We start from the raw sequence: 19757 nt of genomic DNA, 5'->3' as shown, positions 1-19757 counted from the left end.
AAATTGAATGAATTGTGGTCTTCAGATTGTAATGTTGTGCTTCAGGAATATCCAAGTCTGAAAATGTATGAAAAGTGATACCTGGAAGAAGGAAGATTGTAGGTCAGCACCTACGTACTAGTATCTTGGCTAGTACAAAAGCAAAAGGGGGTTGGAGCTCCCTTCCAAGGAAGTTTGGAGAACGAGAGAAGGTTGAAGCCTTCTGCAGGTTGTAGCCTGCGTACTGGTATAAGGCTGCACCAGTACAAAAGATTGTAAACTGAAGTTTCATATTAAGAAAGATAGAGACAACTTGCAGCAGGTGGTTTTCACCCACATTGGGTTTCCACCTTATATCTTGGTGTTCATGTGTGTGGCTTTTTATCTGTTCTGTTATACTGCACATGTTTACTGTTAATATGATGAATAATGTCCTGATGCACTTAATTGAAGAATAAGCCAACTAAATTGTGAGTTTTCTGCTTATACGCTGTTTTACTTCGTCACAGTAGCGTGTACACGCTGGTTCACTTAACTGAAGTAGCGTATATGTTTTGGGCATTTGAAAAGTTTGATTAATCTGATAATACTGATTCACCCCCCCTCTCAGTATTATTTCCAACAATTGGTATCAGAGCAGGTCCTTCAGAGAAGCTTGATCGCTTGAAGGAAGATCATTCATCATGAGCAACTACGAGAAAGAAGCATCAATCAGGCCACCGGTTTTTGATGGAACAAATTTCAATTATTGGAAGGTAAGAGTTACTGCATATCTTCAATCTCTTGGTACAGAAGTTTGGGACATTGTAGAAAAAGGCTATGCTTTTCCTTCAGCTACTCCTACAGATCCAGATGAAAAAAAGGCATATGAAACAAATGCAAAAGCAGTCGCTACCCTATTAGGAAGTATATCTCAAACAGAATTCATGAAGGTCATGCACTTCAAATCAGCAAAAGAAATATGGGACAAAATGATCACTAGCTATGAAGGAGATGAACAGGTAAAGGAAGCTAAACTTCAAACACTCAGGATTCAATATGAGACTCTCAGGATGTATAATGATGAAAGTGTGGCTAATTATTTTCTCCGGGTAGATGAGATTGTTAATTGTATGAAAAACTTGGGTGAAGAAATAAGAGAAACTATAGTAGTTCAAAAGGTTCTAAGATCTTTATCCCCCAAGTTTGAATCTAAAGTATCTGCAATAGAAGAAAAAGAAAATCTCCGTGTTCTCACTATGTCTCAGCTACATGGAATTCTAACCGCTTATGAAATGAGAAAGGGAGGTCCATCTGACAGAAGGGAAGCTGCTTTTAAGGCATCAGGAAAAGAAGATTACTATGAAGCAAGCCATGTTCCAGAAGAAGAGGAAGAAGAATCAAACTTTGTCAGAAATCTTCAAAGGGGTTCTGGAAGGTTCAGAGGTAAGCTACCTTTCAAATGTTTTGCTTGTGGGAAAGTAGGTCATTATGCTGCAAAATGTCCTTATAAGGATAAAGGAAAAGAACCTGCTAGATGGAACAAGAAACAAAGTGCAAATAGGAAAAGCTACTACACCCATGAAGATAGTGATGGCTTATCAAACAGTGATGAAGATGAACAAGGTAATAAATATAAGCTGTTAATGGCATTTGAAGATGATGATTATGAGGATGCTATAGATGTGGATAATCTCTATAATGAAATCACTAGACTCAAGAGAAGCATAGAAGAAAGGAATGTGATTATTGATACTTTGCAATTTCAAATTGATGAAAAGGAAAAACATCTTGAAAAACTAGAAGGTGAAATTGTTGGTCTCAGAAAAGAAATTGAGAAAACAAAAACTATTAATCTTAAATTTGTCAAAGGATCTGAAACCTTGGATGAGATTATTAGTGTGCAGCGGTCTCCTCTAAACAAAACAGGTTTGGGCTATAATGGAGAAACCTCTCAAGCATCCACCTCAAAAAGTTATCTTGATGCAGCAAGAGGAAATGAGCGGAAGAACAATGAAGATAATCAGGTAAAGCAAGGACGAGTTACAAACAGAAACTATCAGGGACAATCCTCCTTAAGGATGAACAAAAGCTACAACCAACCACAGGTAAAATCTTCTCAGTTTGGCTCAAGAATAGATGAAAATAGAAATTACAATCAGTTGGCTGGTAGATTCAATAACCGCAGAAGCTTCTTCAATGGACAATGCTTTTCTTGCCACAACTTTGGTCACAGAGCAGCTCAATGTGTTGCATATAAAACAATCATGACTAGGGAAGCTCAAAAACAAAGAAGTATGACAGGGATTACAAAAAGGACCTATAACAACTTTTCGGTGCTTGAAAATGAAGTTGAATGTTCTATTTGCAATAATTTTGGTCATAAAGACTCTGAATGCAGGAGCAGGTTTCAGGAGAAAAAGGAACAAGCCACAAGCACCAAAACATGGAGAATAAAGGAACCTCAAACAGAAAGATGTGGGATAGCATTTTATGCAGAAGGACAGGAAAATCTATGGTACATTGACAGTGGATGTTCGAAACATATGACAGGTGATAAAGAAAAACTTGAATCTTATTCTACTTTAGAAAAGGGAAAGAAAGTCTCTTTTGGAAATGATACTCCTGCTACTATAAAAGGAAAAGGTATTGCTCCTTTAAAAGAAAAGGTCAAGGCTGGAAATGTTTTGTATGTTGATGGATTGAAACATAATCTTCTAAGTGTCAGCCAGATGTGTGATCAAAAAACAGAGGTTATTTTCAGATCGAATGGATGTCTTGTTCGTGATCTTGATACAGGTAAAACAGTTCTCAAAGGCAAAAGAACTCCAAATAATCTGTACATATTTGAAGAAGAACAACAACAATGCTATCTTAGCAAGGATGAAGAGCACTGGTTATGGCATCGAAGGTTGGGACATCTAAGCTTCTCACAAATAAGGAAAGCATGCAAATATCAGGCAGTTCGCGATCTTCCAGATATCAAAATTCCAGACAACACCATATGCAAATCTTGTCAGTTTGGAAAGCAGACCAGAACTAACTTTCCAGAGAATGAAGGGTCAGCTAGCTTGCCTCTTGAGCTAGTCCATACAGATGTATGTGGTCCATTTAGAAAAGGTCACCTCGAGGAGAAGAATATCTGATATTATTCATTGATGATTTCTCAAGGTTTGTTTGGTTAGGGCTTATGAAGCACAAAGATGAAGCATTCGAAAAATTCAAATCCTTCAAAGCATTGGCCGAAAATGAATCAGGACACAAAATCAAGTGCCTCAGATCTGACAGAGGTGGGGAGTTCACATCAAATGAATTTTTTGATTTCTGCGATGAACATGGGATAAGAAGAGAATTCTCTACAGCTAGAACTCCTCAGCAAAATGGGGTTGTGGAAAGAATGAACAGAACTATCCAACAAATGGCTCGTGCTATGCTCGATGAATCAGGTACTCCTGCAACCTTCTGGGGAGAAGCCGCACATGCTGCTGTTATCATTCTTAACAAAACAAATGTCCGAGTAAACAGCACTCAAACACCTCATGAGCTTTGGAGTGGTAAAACTCCTTCCGTAAAGCATTTCAAAATCTTTGGGAGCAAATGTTATATTAAGAACACTGATGAGCAACTTGGCAAACTTGAACCTAGAGCAGATGAGGGCATTCTTCTTGGTTATTCTCCACATAGCAAAGCATACAAGTGCTACAATAAAAGACTTGGCAGAATTGTTGACAGTATTGATATAGTGGTTGATGAGAAGGGATATATTCCTAGGCAAGTTCATCATGAAGAAGATGAAGGTTACTCTCAAAGGCGAAATGATGAAGAAGAAGAACCTCAAGAAGAAGAAGAATCTCAAGAAGAACCAGAGGAGCAGACAAGAATAGAAGAAAAGACTCCATCCAGATATGTCCAAAAGAATCATCCAGAAACTCAGATTGTGGGGCAGAAAGAAGCAGGAGTACAAACAAGAAGGACACTTGCAGAAGCTTCAAGCTACTTGGCTCTACTCTCCTCCATTGAACCACAAAATGTGAAAGAAGCATGCAAAGATGAATGTTGGGTCAAAGCAATGGATGAAGAACTTGAGCAAATCGAAAGGAACAACACTTGGGAATTGGTTCCTAGACCTAAAGATAAGAATGTAATAGGAACAAAATGGGTCTTCAAGAATAAGTTAAATGAAAATGGAGAAGTAATTAGAAACAAGGCCAGACTTGTTTGTAAAGGGTATGCACAGCAAGAAGGAATAGATTTTGAAGAGACCTTTGCTCCTGTGGCAAGACTAGAGGCCATCCGAATGTTCCTTGCTCTCTCAAGCTTTCAAAACTTCAAGGTATTTCAAATGGACGTGAAATCAGCCTTCCTGAATGGAGACTTAGAAGAAGAAGTATATATTGAGCAGCCAGATGGGTTCATTCTTGGGAATGATCCAAACCTTGTATGCAGATTGAAAAAGGCTCTCTATGGGCTCAAACAAGCTCCAAGGGCTTGGTACTATCGGTTGGACAAATATCTTCACCAACAAGGCTTTTCAAAAGGATCAGCAGATAGCAATCTCTATATAAAAGTTGAAAATAACAAATTGCTAATTCTTGTTGTTTATGTAGATGATATTATTTTTGGCAGCAATGAAGAGACTATGAGTCAAAACTTTGCCTTGGTTATGCAGAAAGAATTCGAAATGTCACTTCTTGGAGAATTGACATATTTTCTTGGATTGCAAATCCAACAAAATGAAGGAGGTATCTTCTTGTCTCAAACCAAATACCTCAAGCAGATCTTGAAGAAGTATGGCATGGAAGAGTCAAAACCAGTATGTACACCCATGGTTACAGGATGCAGCCTCAGTGCAAATGATGAATCAGCAGCAGTCCACCAACCCACTTATAGATCCATGATTGGGAGTTTGCTTTATTTGACAGGTACTCGACCAGATATTACACATGCAGTAGGAATGGTTGGAAGATTTCAAGCCAACCCAAAGGAAACTCATCTTCAGGCAGTCAAAAGAATCTTCAAATATCTTCAAGGGACCCAAAACTATGGCTTATGGTATCCTAGAAATACTGATCTCACTCTTCATGCTTACACAGATGCAGATTGGGCTGGAAGTGTGGATGATAGGAAAAGCACAAGTGGAGGTGCTTTCTTCATGGGTTCCAGATTAGTATCTTGGTTCAGCAAGAAACAAAGTTCGATTGCCTTATCTACAGCTGAAGCAGAATATGTAGCTGCAGCATCTTGTTGTACACAACTTCTTTGGATGATGCAGACCTTGCAGGACTTTCAAATCACTTGCACTCCACCTGTCTCTATCTTATGTGATAATACAAGTGCAATCAGCATTTCAAAGAATCCAGTCATGCACTCAAAGACCAAGCACATACCAATCAAGTACCATTTTCTTCGGGAACAAGTGCTTGAACAGAAGGTCAAGTTGGAGTATGTTCCTTCTAAGGAGCAAGTTGCTGATATTCTCACAAAACCACTGCCCAGGGAAACTTTTGAATATCTCAGACAAAAGCTGGGAGTAGTTAATGCTTCATCCTGTTGTTGAAATTTGTTTGTTCTACTAAAAAGTTGGTATACGCAGGTTACGGAAGTAATATTAGCGTATACACGCGGATTCATGGTGGGAAAGTCGCGTGTATGCTGGACGCTTGTTGCAGAAAGAATATCCGCGTACATACGCTGTTTTATACAGGATAAAACGCGTATATGAAGTTCTGAACAGCAAAGGAAAACTCTGAAGTTCTGAACAGCAATAGGAATGTCAGAAGTATTCAGGCACAGTTTCAGGGAGTGCAACAGGCACAGGTTCAGGGGGAGCAGCTCAAAAGTCTCATAAAGCATTGTTGGCATTCAGATGTTTTGGTTGATTGGTTTAAGAAGGAGCTCAGAAAGAAATTCTCGTTGCTGATCTAACAAGATGTTTATCAGATGCTGCTGGTGTCTTTCCTAAGTCTTGGTCTAGATCTGTTGTCTCTATGTCATGTATCTCTCTTGTCTCTTTTATGGTGTCAAGGTCATGTAACGGCCTTTGTTGATTTCCCCACTATGCCTGGGATGAATGATGAAATGTTCATGTATTATCATGGTTAGGTGGATGAGTCAATATTGATGTATCCCCACTTGGTTGGGTGGATGAGTCATTTTTTTTGTATATCCTCACTTAGTTGAGAAATGGATGTATGTATGAGTCTTTGGTTATAGGAAGGTCTTTTATGATGTATAGAGTCATGTTCTTCTTGAAGAACATCTTTTGCAGATCTTGCCTACAGTCAAGGGGAGCATGAACAGCACTTGGTGAGCAGGATGGATAGATTGGTACTCTTTGGCATTCACAAAGGGGGAGCACACTTGGAGTTTTCAGCATGTACTCAGGGGGAGTATGGACAGCAGTATGGACAGCAGAAGGATTACCAAGGAAGAGAATATCTTGGTCCTCCCTTTGCCCTTGATGTCAAAGGGGGAGAGTGACTTGGTGTGGTGGTTGCCATCAAGTCCAAAGGGGGAGATTGTTGGCATTATGGTTCAAGTGTTGTCCTTGATGGCAACTCACTCAGTGGATGGTACAGGTGCTCAAAGGTTAGTACAGGTGATGGCAACTCAATCAGAAGACAGATCTCAGTACAGCATGGCAAGAAAGCTCATACACGCTCTTTCGTTAAGCCCAAGTCGCGTGTACACGCAAGTTAGATTCAGAAAAAGCGCGTGTATGTGGAAAGGTTCCTTTGGTTCATGGTGGTTAGACCTTGGAAGTTGTGCCTATGATTTCGGACCATTATGTCTCGACGGGCGTGTCGATCCCTAGTTTTAAAGTTGATGGTATTGTGTTACTATGGTTTTGGCTCTTGGTATTGAGAAAGGCCTAAGGCTATATAAGGAGAAGAAGATCATTAGGCAAAGATCATCTTTCGACAAGGCATGAATATCTAAGAGAGAAAGAGATCTAATATGCAGGTTCTGAGTTGGTTGATCTGAGCTAAGGAGAGATCTCATCGGTTGATGGAGAACTAGATCTAAGGAGAGATCGGGATCAAATGGTTTGAAATGCACTATCATGTTATGGTTGATTATGCGTATTTCTAGATCTGCATATTGTCGCAATGTTACGTTCTGAGTCTAACTAATATCTGGTACAGCTGCAAGTTGAGAAAGTTTATTTTTAGATCTGTACGCAGGTTGGCTTCGGTAAAAGCGCGTGTATACGCGGTTTCTGCTCATTAAAGTAGCGTATATCTTTTGAAGCTTGATTTGGGTTTACAGTGGGATCTGACTGTTATTACAGAGTTCTGTAGTCTGCTCTGTGTTCTGGTAACTGGTGATTGACAGGGTTCAGTGGTTCAGTGATTCAAAGTTGGTTGTTTTATGCTTCAATGATCTGTTGTGAAAATTGAATGAATTGTGGTCTTCAGATTGTAATGTTGTGCTTCAGGAATATCCAAGTCTGAAAATGTATGAAAAGTGATACCTGGAAGAAGGAAGATTGTAGGTCAGCACCTACGTACTAGTATCTTGGCTAGTACAAAAGCAAAAGGGGGTTGGAGCTCCCTTCCAAGGAAGTTTGGAGAACGAGAGAAGGTTGAAGCCTTCTGCAGGTTGTAGCCTGCGTACTGGTATAAGGCTGCACCAGTACAAAAGATTGTAAACTGAAGTTTCATATTAAGAAAGATAGAGACAACTTGCAGCAGGTGGTTTTCACCCACATTGGGTTTCCACCTTATATCTTGGTGTTCATGTGTGTGGCTTTTTATCTGTTCTGTTATACTGCACATGTTTACTGTTAATATGATGAATAATGTCCTGATGCACTTAATTGAAGAATAAGCCAACTAAATTGTGAGTTTTCTGCTTATACGCTGTTTTACTTCGTCACAGTAGCGTGTACACGCTGGTTCACTTAACTGAAGTAGCGTATATGTTTTGGGCATTTGAAAAGTTTGATTAATCTGATAATACTGATTCACCCCCCCTCTCAGTATTATTTCCAACACATATTAAATTTTTAATGTAAAAGGATACAAAAGGTAAGATAAAGGAGAAGTATGGAGAAAGTAGAATTCCATATCCCATTTAGAATTCAGCAGACTCAACAGTTTTCAGGATTTCAGCATTGGCAAAGATAGCATTTCCACTGGATTGCACAAATGATGAATTTGCATGGGATGAATTGTCCTTGTTGGGATTTTATCATTTAATTTTTAATTTATAATTATAGAGACAAACCCCTATGCTAGGTACCCTGACGTCACCCTGTCCCCCCTGAATTTCCCTAAAATTTGGGAGCTAAGTTACCGGAAATGCCTAGCAAAATGGCTGGAAATGTCATTCGCCGAATCATATACGGATCTAGGTACGAAATGGTACAGAAACGGCATGAAAACGTATTTTAGCTGTTTCGAGTTTGACGGAAACGGAGAATCCGTTTTCTCCGGCGTTTCAATTTTGTTTGGCCGTTTTGGATCCATTTCTAAAACAGATCACGCAAACGCAAAAGGATCGTGATCCGTATGTGGATTTCCATAAACGGATCACGCAAAAAGATCGTTGGGTTTGGATCATTGGCCGGGAACGGATATAATTTTTATGCGGCTAGGTTAAAAAATCGCGGTTTAAACTTTTAGGGTTTTACCTTTAAGTTTTTAACCTTTGACGTTTTAACATTCAACTCGCCCTTATCCTCATTTGACTGTTCATTTCATTGTTGACATTTCATTTGCATGCCCGCAACTTGGAGACAAAGTAGTCGAAAGCAGTCGACAATCATTGTGTTGGAGGAGTCGAGAGTCTCAGGTGCAACTTGGAGCAACTTAGGACTCGATACCACTGTCCACTGTCCAGTCGGATTCTTGAGCAGTGAGCTTGGAGTCATCGCTGGTTGCAGTGACAGAGTTGCTGCTTGGAGCCGATGGAATTGTGTAGCTTGGAGTCAGTCGAACTGCAACTTGAAGTCGCTGCTACTTAGCCTACGACTGCTTGAGCGGCGCAAGGTATGTACATTGTAAACTTGGCAAGTTGGCAGTGAATAGAAGAGTATAAATTATTAAATAACTCTACCCCATTCTGGATTTAAACAAAAAAGGAAGAGTTTGTCTGCCCATTGCCTTCAATCATGATAGTAATTTGATTTGAAAAAGAGACAGAGTGCTTGTTATAGATCAAGGCTAGCCGCTATATATATAGTATATACACGATTTGGAGGTGATCGTTTGAACTCTGAAACTGCACTAATCCTTCACTCGAGTATGTACTAAGCAAAGTTCAAACCCAGAGGAAGTATAGATATGCAATGCAACCCCCCTGACCTCGAAGTGTGTTTTTTATAAAAACTTCCAAATTTCAAAATAAATAAATTAACTAACTTTAAATGCTCCAGCGTCCAATTATTATGTATCAAATAGATTAAACTTCAATTTTACAAACTATGCCATGTTTGATCAACAATGGCATAAAATTATATTGATAATGAATCATTAAACCCTCCAAATTATGCATGGTAATTCAGACACTCTGCCCTTGCATCTTATGGTCTTGATAAGTCTATCGGATCTCATAGTCTGAAGAAGCTTCAGCTAGGGAAATGAACAGTGGGAACCACCCAAAGAGCTAAACTCGCTATTAAAAATTGAAAGAAAACTTCCAAATTTTCACCACCTGTTGAAGCAAATAATCTTTTGTGAAGAGCAATTAGAGCTTATTTGTATGTCTCTAGATTAAAATTTAAATTCAATCGTAACCACATCTCAAGCTTAGTAGACTACAGTGTTTTGTCAATTGTTGCAAGGTGTTTTAATTAGCATGGGAGCTAAATTTGTCAGTTTTATTTTGCAATTTCATTTACATCATCATCATGGCAACTTCAAGTTTAGCCATTCATGAGGCAAATGAAGTTGAACATGAAACTGAATCTGCCCCTAAAGTTGATCCCAAGTTACCACTTTGGAAATATGTAACAATGGTTGGGAAGATCCAAGGAGGGGGATCATTGGCATGGGTTTGCAGTGAATGTAAAAAAAAGTATAAGGGATCATACACCCAAGTTAAAGCACATTTACTTGATTTGAAATGCATTGGGGTTTGAATATGTAGTGGCCCACCTAAAGAAAATGGGATAGGATAGATGGAAATGGTTTAAGCAAAAGCTAGACTTGCAAAATATCATAAAGAACAAGACGAGGCAGATGCTAAAGAAAATGAGGCAAATCCAGCCTCTCAATTCAAACAACCAACAAGGTTGGAGCATCTTCATTAAAACCTCCACTTCCCTCTCATGGAATTGTCAGTTCAAAGCGATCTAATTTGGGACTGCTTGAAAGGAGTTTTAATAATGATGCTTGAGAGACAGCAGATGCAGCTAGAGGTCAATGCATTTAGCAAATGGCCTTCCCTTTAACCTTGTACAATTTCCTTACTAGGCAAAGATGATAAAAGCAATGAATGAAGCCCCAAAAGGGTACAAGAGCCCTAGATATGAAAAGGTCTGCATTACAATGTTCAATGCGAAGAAGTTAGATTTGGAGGTTAAATTAAGCCCCATTCGTAATTCATGGCGCATTTCAGGGGTGTCCATCATTTCTAATGGATGGAAAGATCAAAGGAATAGGCCTTTGATCAATGTGATTGCTCAGAGCCCAAAGGGGGCAATGTTTTTTAATGCAGTGGATTGTGAGGGGCAGATGAAAGATTTTCAATTCATTGCTAACATCTTGATTGAAGTAATTGAATTGGTGAAGCCAGAAAATGTTGGCCAAGTAATAACTGACAATGCAACTGTGTGTAGAGCAACAAGCGTAATATCTTGAAGGCAAATATCAACACATTTTTTGGAGCTCTTGTGTTGTACATTCATTGAACCTCATGTTGAGCAAGATGAGGAAGAAATTTGAGTGGATTCGAGTTATTTTTGAAGAAGCAAAAAAAATTCAAGCCTTCATCACAAACCACCACATGTTCTAAGGCATCTACAAGGAATTTGCAAAGTTGGAGCTCCTTAAGATACCTAAACTTTAAATTTTATTTCATAAATTCTAATTTCTATGACTCTAAATTCAAATATGTAAATTGGATTCTCAAATGTCATGATTCGTGAATCATAATAGTTATTCAAACAAACTATGATTTTTAATTTATTGAAACATTGGAAATTTGGCACTTCCACGTTGTCGAGACTTGTTTGCTTCTCACATCTGTAATGTCCCCGTCCCCATAGGAAGTTTATGACAAAGTCCGCTAGCCTAAAGTGGTTTCCGTAGGCTAAAGTGGGAAAATAATTAATAATGGGACTTAAATTTGCCTAAGAAGACTTTATTAAAGAAGGGGAAAGGAGGCAAGTTGGATGTCACTTTAACTTTATAAAATGAAGTATCATAAAGTGACTTTATAAAAGTGAATTTAATAAAACTAAAAAATAAAGAGAGAAAAGGGAAGGGAAAGATGAAAAGACAAAAGGGAAGGTGAAAATGAAAAGATAATCCCAAACTCATTAAAGAAGGGAATTGAGGAGACTCTCTGCATTCGTGCTTTGTGTGAGTTTGAAGAGAGAGCTCTTGGAGAGAGTTGGAAGAGAAAGATGAGGGTTTTGGAGCCATAGCTACCATAGCAGACTTCGGTGTTGCAACAAGGGACTTAGTTTGGACTTGAGAGTGAAATCACCTAGATTCATAGCTGAGCTTCAATGGAGAATAAGTTTTATAAGAAATATTGAGGTATCCGAGCTTACTCACTTGATTTATATCCTTATATTGCATTTCCTATTTCTTATGACATGCGGGAGATTTTCATGGAGAACAGAGCACCAAAAACAAATCTGAGCCAAAAGAAAGAGAGATTGTGTACAAGAGCAGTAATTTCTCCAGCTTCCTGGGGCCCACGAATTATCTGAAGGAGCCTACATATTTTATTGTGGGGACCAGCCTACATATGTCCCACAGAGTAAAAGCGGAGAGCCTCACGTGACTAGATTGTCAAGGAAGTTATGGGAACGAGTTTCTATACACCAGTGGCACGATTTTTACCCTTTTAGTGAGTTGAGTTATTTCAATTTTATTATTGGGCAGCGGCCATAGCAAGCACAAGTTTTCTGGAAGAGACGGGTTCAAAATTTCCTTGCATTTGTTGTTGAACGTGCTACCAATTTCCTAGGTCAAATCTCTGCATTAAAGGGACGGATATATCTCTGTTGGAAGGCCAGAGACACTACGTGTGCGTATGTATCAAATTAATTACATTTGGGTGCATCTTGGAATCATCATAGACTGCGTGGGAGCTGAAGACTTTTGCCCATGCATACATCTCTTTCTCTAAGTAACGTGTTGGTCATATTTCAATGGAGGGCCATCCTGGGTGGTCCCATTTATCACCAGAAGCTGACTGGACATGTGCTTAAAACTGGAGGCTTAACTGTCTACGTTTTACTTGGGCATTACATTCCAGAATTTCCAAATCAGAGCATCACTTATCTCTACTGGTAGCGAAATTTGTACCCAGGCTCTATGTTATTCTTCCTGTTGTGAATTATTTCATGTATAAGAAATGAATGATGTATGTTTTTCAGAACATCATTATTACACAAGTCTCTCAGTGATTTTTCCAAATTTCTGATGTTTAGAATTAAACAACAGTTGCTGATTACAGTAGTTATTTCCATACACGTGTGTCACTGTGCATTGCAGTTAGCTCCAATAAATACACTTATTTACTGCAGCGAAATTATATCAAGTTGTTAAGGGACTACATTGAATGAAAATAACAAGAATTCATAAATTCATGGGTCATTTTGGGAAAAAAAATTAGTGGGAATTTTACAACATCATAGTCTTAACAAGGCTTATGCAGGTGAAAGAAGCATTTGAATCAACGGTATGCAGTTCTCTTTGGAATCAATGGAAGCAATCCCAATCTGATAGAGCACAAGTAGTGAAAAGGTTGGTTGTTGATGATGAATGGTTGGATAGGATGGAGTACCTCTTGGCATTTACTAAGCTAATTGTGGATTTGTTCCACCTGTTTGACACAGATATGCCTGATTTGGGAGAGGTTTATGAGAGCATTGATTCCATGATAGAGAAGATAAGGGTGGTTATAAATGCCAAGGAGAATGACCCAGATGAATTCTTTTACAGAGAAGTAAAGATATATTGACCAAAAAGTGGAACAAGATGACAACCCCATTGCACCTTTTGGCCTATGCAGTGAATCCAAAATATTATGCTGCAGAGTTGCTAAATGATCTAGAAAGAACTGCACCAAACAAAAACTCAAAAGTCTCACAAGGATTTAAAAAAGCTTTTTGTAGACCCTGAGATTGGGATTCGGATTCATTCAGAGTTTGCTAATTTTGTGGGATTAGAGGGTTGGGGTGCTGATATTGACTATATGCGGGACAAGACCAGATTTAAGTCCAATTGATTGGTGGAACTACTATGGTGGGGAACTTCCACATATCCAAAAATTGGCCATCAAGATCTTGTCACAGGTTGCTAATTCCTCTTTAGCAGAAAGGAACTGGAGTACATATGGCTTCATTAATTCAGATAAGTGAAATAGATTGGGCTCTAAGAAGGCTAAAGAACTAGTGTATGTTCATTCAAATCTTCACCTTCTGTCACACAAGAGAGATGAATACAAATTTGGGTCTGCCAAACTATGGGATGTGGAACCAAAGTTGTCTGAGTTGGATTTGATGTTGAATGCTAAGTCTCATATGACTTTGTTTGACGAGGAGGCACCAATAGTTGGACCTTCAAGTGGACATGGCAATGATGCTCCCACTTTTGGAGAGGATGTCGTTTTTAGTGACATGAATGTCAATGAAAACATATTTGATGATATGTAAATGTAATTTATGATGGTGTTTTAAACTTTTAAACAATGAATATTGAATACCATAATATGCCATATGAATTATGAATAATGACAGTGGATTGTCAGTGATAGTTCATTTTATACTTTGTACTATGTAGTGTGCATTATTAATTTTGGTGATGTTGTAACTTGTCATGTTAATGATTGAATTTTGAAATTTGAAACAGAAACTTGATGATATGTTGAATCATGAATGTTATAATAATCATTATTGATGATAACAATGTTTATGTTGAATTGATGATGATGATGATAGACGATAATTGATTATGTATTTTTAGATATAGAATCTAGATTCTAAAAGATGAATGGTAATATGATCAAACCCCATATCCGTATCTGTTCCCATATCCCAATTATTTATGCTCAAAGGGTATAATACAAAGTAGTTATCAGCGCAATGAAATTGTGCAAGTGATTAGAATTTATATAGTAATGTAATCATATACCTGAAAGAGATACAAACATGCTCTCCCTGTCATTGATCTCAAATAACCCTAAAACAGCACATAACCTACCTCAAGGAAAGCTCAATCTAAAACATGCCCATGATAAGCTTGATGACCTATTAATAGCTTCATTTCTCAAACCATTTCTTATTTATCTCTATACATCACCTGCTGCATCACACATTTTATGCTTGTGGTAGCCTTTTGTTGTCATTAACTATTATACAAACCATACATGTCATGATATCCAAAACCCGTTTATTCTAGCATTCATAGATAAGGCAACATCCAATTAGAATAATTTAATGAGCGATACATTATATATGCCTGTTTCTACAAGCATTCATTTAAATGGCCTACCCTTTAAGCATAAATGATTGCGATTAATTGATAGTTAAGATAGAATGGGGTACCTAGGAAGGTCATATCTATTCATTGAAACGGTAAAAGTGATTATAATTAATTAGTTAAGAACCAAGGTTAATGTAGGAATGTAACCACTTACCTGAAAGAGGTACAAACATGCTCTACCTTCTTTGTTATGTGAAAATAGACATCATTAAAAGCAAAAAGCTATGGTAGCACCAACAGGCATTAACTCCAACAAGCTACTTTTATTTCTACTTAAAACTTTTCAATCGGTGATCTTGGAAGATAAAATGCCCTAAAGGAAAATAGATTACCTGGAGAGATTCATTATATGATTCTTTTCTCTATATGTCCCTGATTGGGATGGTAAGTTACAGAAAGAGTGAAGTTGAAATCAGAAAAGAGTAGAACAGGTTTCTCTCAAGTATGGCACTTACAGTCATTGAGAATTTACAAGTAAAATGAATCAGCAGCGAACTCCACATGTACCTATCTCCCAAAACATGACATTTTCTTAACGGATGCTTCCAATCAACATGAACATGAGTACACGGACTTGAGAAAGCAATCTTTGGGCTAAGCTGCAGCAACTAAGGAGTAGCTGCGACAACAAATTTCACCCCAGAACTTGCACCTGAGTCCATGTGTTGTCACAAGTACTGGTGTGCTATGCTGCAGCAACTAAGGAGTAGCTAAAACAGCAAATTTCACCCAGAACTTGCACATGAGCCCAAGCATTGTCGCAAGTACTGGTGCACAATAAACACAAGCACAAGGATGTCCTAGGTGAGACTTGAACCTTGGTGGGGCTCTAAAAGCACCCCACTTTTACCAACTTGGCATTCCACCATTGAGAACCCAGGTTATGGGCAATATAGAAAGCCATGGCTGTTTGTTCTGATGGCACATGGAAATGGACAACTTCACCAGAAGAAATGGCAGGAACAGAACATTGTGAAAGGAAATCACCTCATACCATACTTGCCAATTGCAACACTCTAAAAAGAAGCAGTGGGATAAAACATCTTCAATAAGCCATCCATCTTCAATAAGCAATGTTTTCAATTGAGTTTTGCTCGCTTATCTCCTTTTCCCTTTTATGAATTTTTGAAATAATCTCTTTTTCTAAGTTACGATTTTCTAAAATATGCAAAACCCAACCCATGACTCAACAAATTTGCTATAGATTTGGATAAAGTATTTACCACCAATATTCTTTGCAGCATCTTTCAGGCTTCCAGCGAAGTACTGCTGAAGAACTTCTAAGCTGATCGTTTTCTCAAGTTTACCTCGCTTCTTCTCAAGTCCCTTCCCGATGTTCGTATGCTCTGGGAATGAACCAGAACAAGAAATATCATTAGCAAAAACAGCAGAAATTTCCATATCGGCATGAGTTGATTCATGCCCGTGACATTTCAAATCTGATAGATTTGATTCCTCAAGTTCTGGCTGTTGTTGTTGACAACTGACAGAAGGTAATGAGGCAATGGGATGTTGCCCCATCTGGATTTCATTCTGATCACCCTCACTCCCCACCTGCAAAGCTTGTTGGAAAGAATCTTGCCTGACTGTTTGTTTCCTCTCTTGGCATTGAACAAACTCGGCCCCTGGAGAAATTTGCAAATCTGGATATAATCTTGAAATATTATTATAACTCGTCCATTGCATATCCTCTGGCAACTCATTCTGACAGTCAATGTTTTCAAACTCTTTTGAAACTTCTAGTGGCATTTCATCTTCCAGCTCCTTGTCAGTCAGCATCCGTAAACTTCGGCATACATGACGCATAGTGACAGATAACGAATTCAACAACATTTGTATCTTCTGACTGTCTTTGCAGTCTGGGGGCAAAAAAAACTCCAATATATAGTCATCATTGCCAGAGTGGGTGCTTCGAAGGCGAATAGCAACCGCAGCTGCTAAGTTAAACAAGCGTGTATAGTGCACTAGAGGATATTGCATCTTGCTGAAGCTACTGATATCATTGGAAAAGCATGGTTGATTGGATGCAAATGCCTTTCCGGGGAGACCCTGCCCTTTCTGCAAATGGTGTTCAGTACATGCATCCCGAAATCCCCACATGTGAGCATCAACTACATAGAATGCTGAATCAATTGTAGACATACAGACTTGTCCCATGCAACTTCCGTCAAAACTCGCACAATTTTTCTTCTTGCCACCCCCAGTATTGATGATATTTTGATGCCTGCATGGAACCCAAGTCTGAGCCAACGGCAATTTATGTGCCTCACAAACTGCAGTTAATACAGCTAAAATCTCAGCTAGTGCAGCTTGGCGACCCTCATTACATATCTGGTCAAACATATATCCTCCCGAAATATTCATCAGGCTAAATCCATTTCAAGAAGATGTATTCAATGCAGCACAAAATATAAATAAATAAATCACGGCAAAACAAACGCATGAAAGGAATGAATCATTTACCTGCAACTGTGGGTGGTCCAAGTAATCCGAGCTTCTCAAATTAACAGCCTGCATGGTGTTTTTTTTCAAATATTTAGTCCAAACATAACAGAAATTAGAGAATTTTCTGAAGTCAAGTTTCAAAAGGCAGCATTTTTGCTAGTATAGTGTCGGTTAAAAGGTGAGCATGATGGCTTGTTACATCCACCAGGGTTCCAACAAACATGGAGTCTCACCACTCTCAGTGGTGCAGCTGTGTTTCTGGAAGGTCAAGACAATTAGTGACTCTTTCTATGTAATTTTCAAGCATCTCTTTAGAAAAAGGGGAGAGAACAGAAACAACCTTGTTCTTATTTGTGTTTCTGTCAGCTGGATAATTTCAGTGAGGTAAGTGGGAATCGGGATAAACATTCAGTTGAGAGGAGAGTGGACTTGACACTCACAAGCTAAAGGATACACAAAGCACACAGGAACCTCGATGCAACGTGAGTAAACTTGAGTGACTTGGATGCTATTACATCAACTCAAGGATTTGCCCAAAAGTTATCTTTTAACTTGACAAATTTCTAATTTCAGTGAGGTAAGTGGGATAAACATGCTGTTGAGAGGAGAGTGGACTTTGACAATCACAAGCTAAGGGATACATAAAGCACACAGGCACCTCGATGCAACGTGAGTAGACTCGAGTGACTTGGATGCTATTACATCAACTCAAGGATTTGCCTAAAAGTTAGCTTTTGGCTTTAAATTTTTGGGTCGATGTAGTAGTTTATATTAGATAATTATTTTTAAATGTTTCATAGTTGTTGCATCGTGTAAAGATTCATCTTGAGTCAAGATCTACTTAAAGAATATTAAAAAATTAAAGTATAAATCTTTATATTCATAAAAGCTTGAATTTAATATAAATCTTTGCTAATTTTATTTTTTAAATCAAAGAACTCTGGATTCTTAACAGATCTGAGCTTAAAATGAATCTTTACTAATTTAGATTATTCCATATGTTTTTATGAAGCTCAAACTTTTTTTCATTTTGATTCTTTGCATTAAAGAATGTAATGCATCTCATCCATACACAGCTGTGAAGTGCTACTGTGTTTCTAAGATTTCCATGTTCGCTTTCGAATTGGTTTGGTCTCCCCCACCAATTTTGGCAGAATAGCTAACCCTTGAGATCTGGCACCTGATCCGAAGAAATAAAATAAAAATTAGACCATATAACATACCTGGAGGGCTCTGCAAACCTTGTCCACATCGGGGCCATAATTAATCTTCTGCGCAGTCATGACGAGCTCCACCACGCCGACACAAGACTGACCCCGGGGCTCAAACACCGGAAGAGCCAAACTCCCCTGAACATTATAGTGCTGAGCATGAGCGACACGAGGGTATTCGTTCACGGAGTAGTACTGCACATTGGGCGTCCATTCGGGCAATTTCTGCCGGAAAACCCTCCCAGGCAGGCCAACAAGCGCGTGGGAGTGCCCGCACCCGTCACCGTCACCTTCCTCCTCATCCTCCCCTTCCTCCCCTGCCGAGAAGAGATAAGTCGAGGATACATTACGGTACTGGAAGAGAACGCCGTTGGAAGAGGCCACAACGAAGGGCTGCCCACAGGTAGTGAGCATGTGTTTAGTCCCCTGTCTAACGGGCACCCACACCTGCGCCAGCACATTCTGCTCGGTGGACTCAGAATCCTTTATGTACTTCAACGCCTGCATCATTCTCTTCCTCAACGAGAGATCTCCGTCCCCATCCGACACGTTGAACGGTGCAGGGGGAGGCGGAGAGTCGACAGCTGACTGCAGCGGGCTTAGCGAGGACAAGCCAGTCTCCTCCATCCATGCCTCCCAGTCCTCCATTTTTGGTATCTTCTTCTGCTGCCATAAAACCTTAAAACTCTTGTCAACCCTTCTTTATCTCCGCCATTCCGGAGCGTTTCAAAATTATATATTAAATTCTTAATCAAAAGGACCCACAGCCCCTTGTCTCTTCTTCTTTCTTTAATGGCCGAGTGGATTCCATTGAAGCTGCTGCGAAATCAGCCGTCCGAGCTGCGATTCGATTGGAGAGTTGTTCTCAGGGTTCAACGTATTTCCATCCGTGGATGTTGCTCAAGCTTGCCATCGTCACTGCACAACATATTGGAAAATAGTGCTAGCTAGATTCTGCTGTTCCAAAACATAGAATTCTTGAGAATCTTTTAACGAATAAGCTATCTTTGTCGTAAACAAACAGAACCTATTTTCCAATGGATCCTTTCCATAGCTCAGTAGAAATGGATTCACACCATTTGGACTAACCAAAATCTAACCCAAATTTTTTAAGATTTTTTTATATTTAAAAAATAATTTTAAATTTTACAACGACAAAAAACACATAAATTATTTAATTTTAACAAAGACAAAAGTCATTACATCGGGCTTTGTTATATTATTTGTGATAATTTAATAATTCTATATTTTTATATTTTAAATGAAGAATATACCACAAAAACACAAAAGTCATTACATCAAACTTTATTACTTTACTTGTGAGAATTGAACACTTCTACATTTTATATTTTAGATGAACAATAATATATAACAAAAACACAAAAGTCATTACATCAAACTTTACTGTTGAATTGATCACTTTCATATTTTAGAGGAATTGAACACTTTTATATTTTAGAGGAAGAATATACATGCT

The 19757-nt window shown here is 38.6% G+C and overlaps 1 protein-coding gene across 1 annotated transcript in view; it reads right to left on the bottom strand.

Annotated features, from left to right (window-relative positions):
* LOC149192615 (protein NLP6-like) overlaps window positions 1-19321 on the bottom strand; it is a 28346-nt gene extending 9025 nt beyond the window's left edge. The window contains exons 1-3 of the mRNA XM_089404654.1: window positions 18293-19321; window positions 17088-17135; window positions 15848-16955 (exon numbers count right to left, since the gene is read on the bottom strand). Coding sequence (XP_089260780.1) covers window positions 15848-16955; window positions 17088-17135; window positions 18293-18928 — 1792 coding nt within the window. The 5' untranslated portion in view covers window positions 18929-19321. The remainder of the gene's footprint in view (window positions 1-15847; window positions 16956-17087; window positions 17136-18292) is intronic.
* Window positions 19322-19757: the final 436 nt, after the last annotated feature.

The sequence above is a fragment of the Pinus tabuliformis genome, chromosome 2_2 (genome assembly GCF_031772625.1).
Source record: "Pinus tabuliformis cultivar Carrire ecotype Pingquan chromosome 2_2, CPIR1, whole genome shotgun sequence".
In the NCBI taxonomy this organism is placed as follows: Eukaryota; Viridiplantae; Streptophyta; class Pinopsida; order Pinales; family Pinaceae; genus Pinus; species Pinus tabuliformis.
Note: the sequence above shows the minus strand (reverse complement) of the source record. Positions and strands in the feature narration are given on the sequence as shown.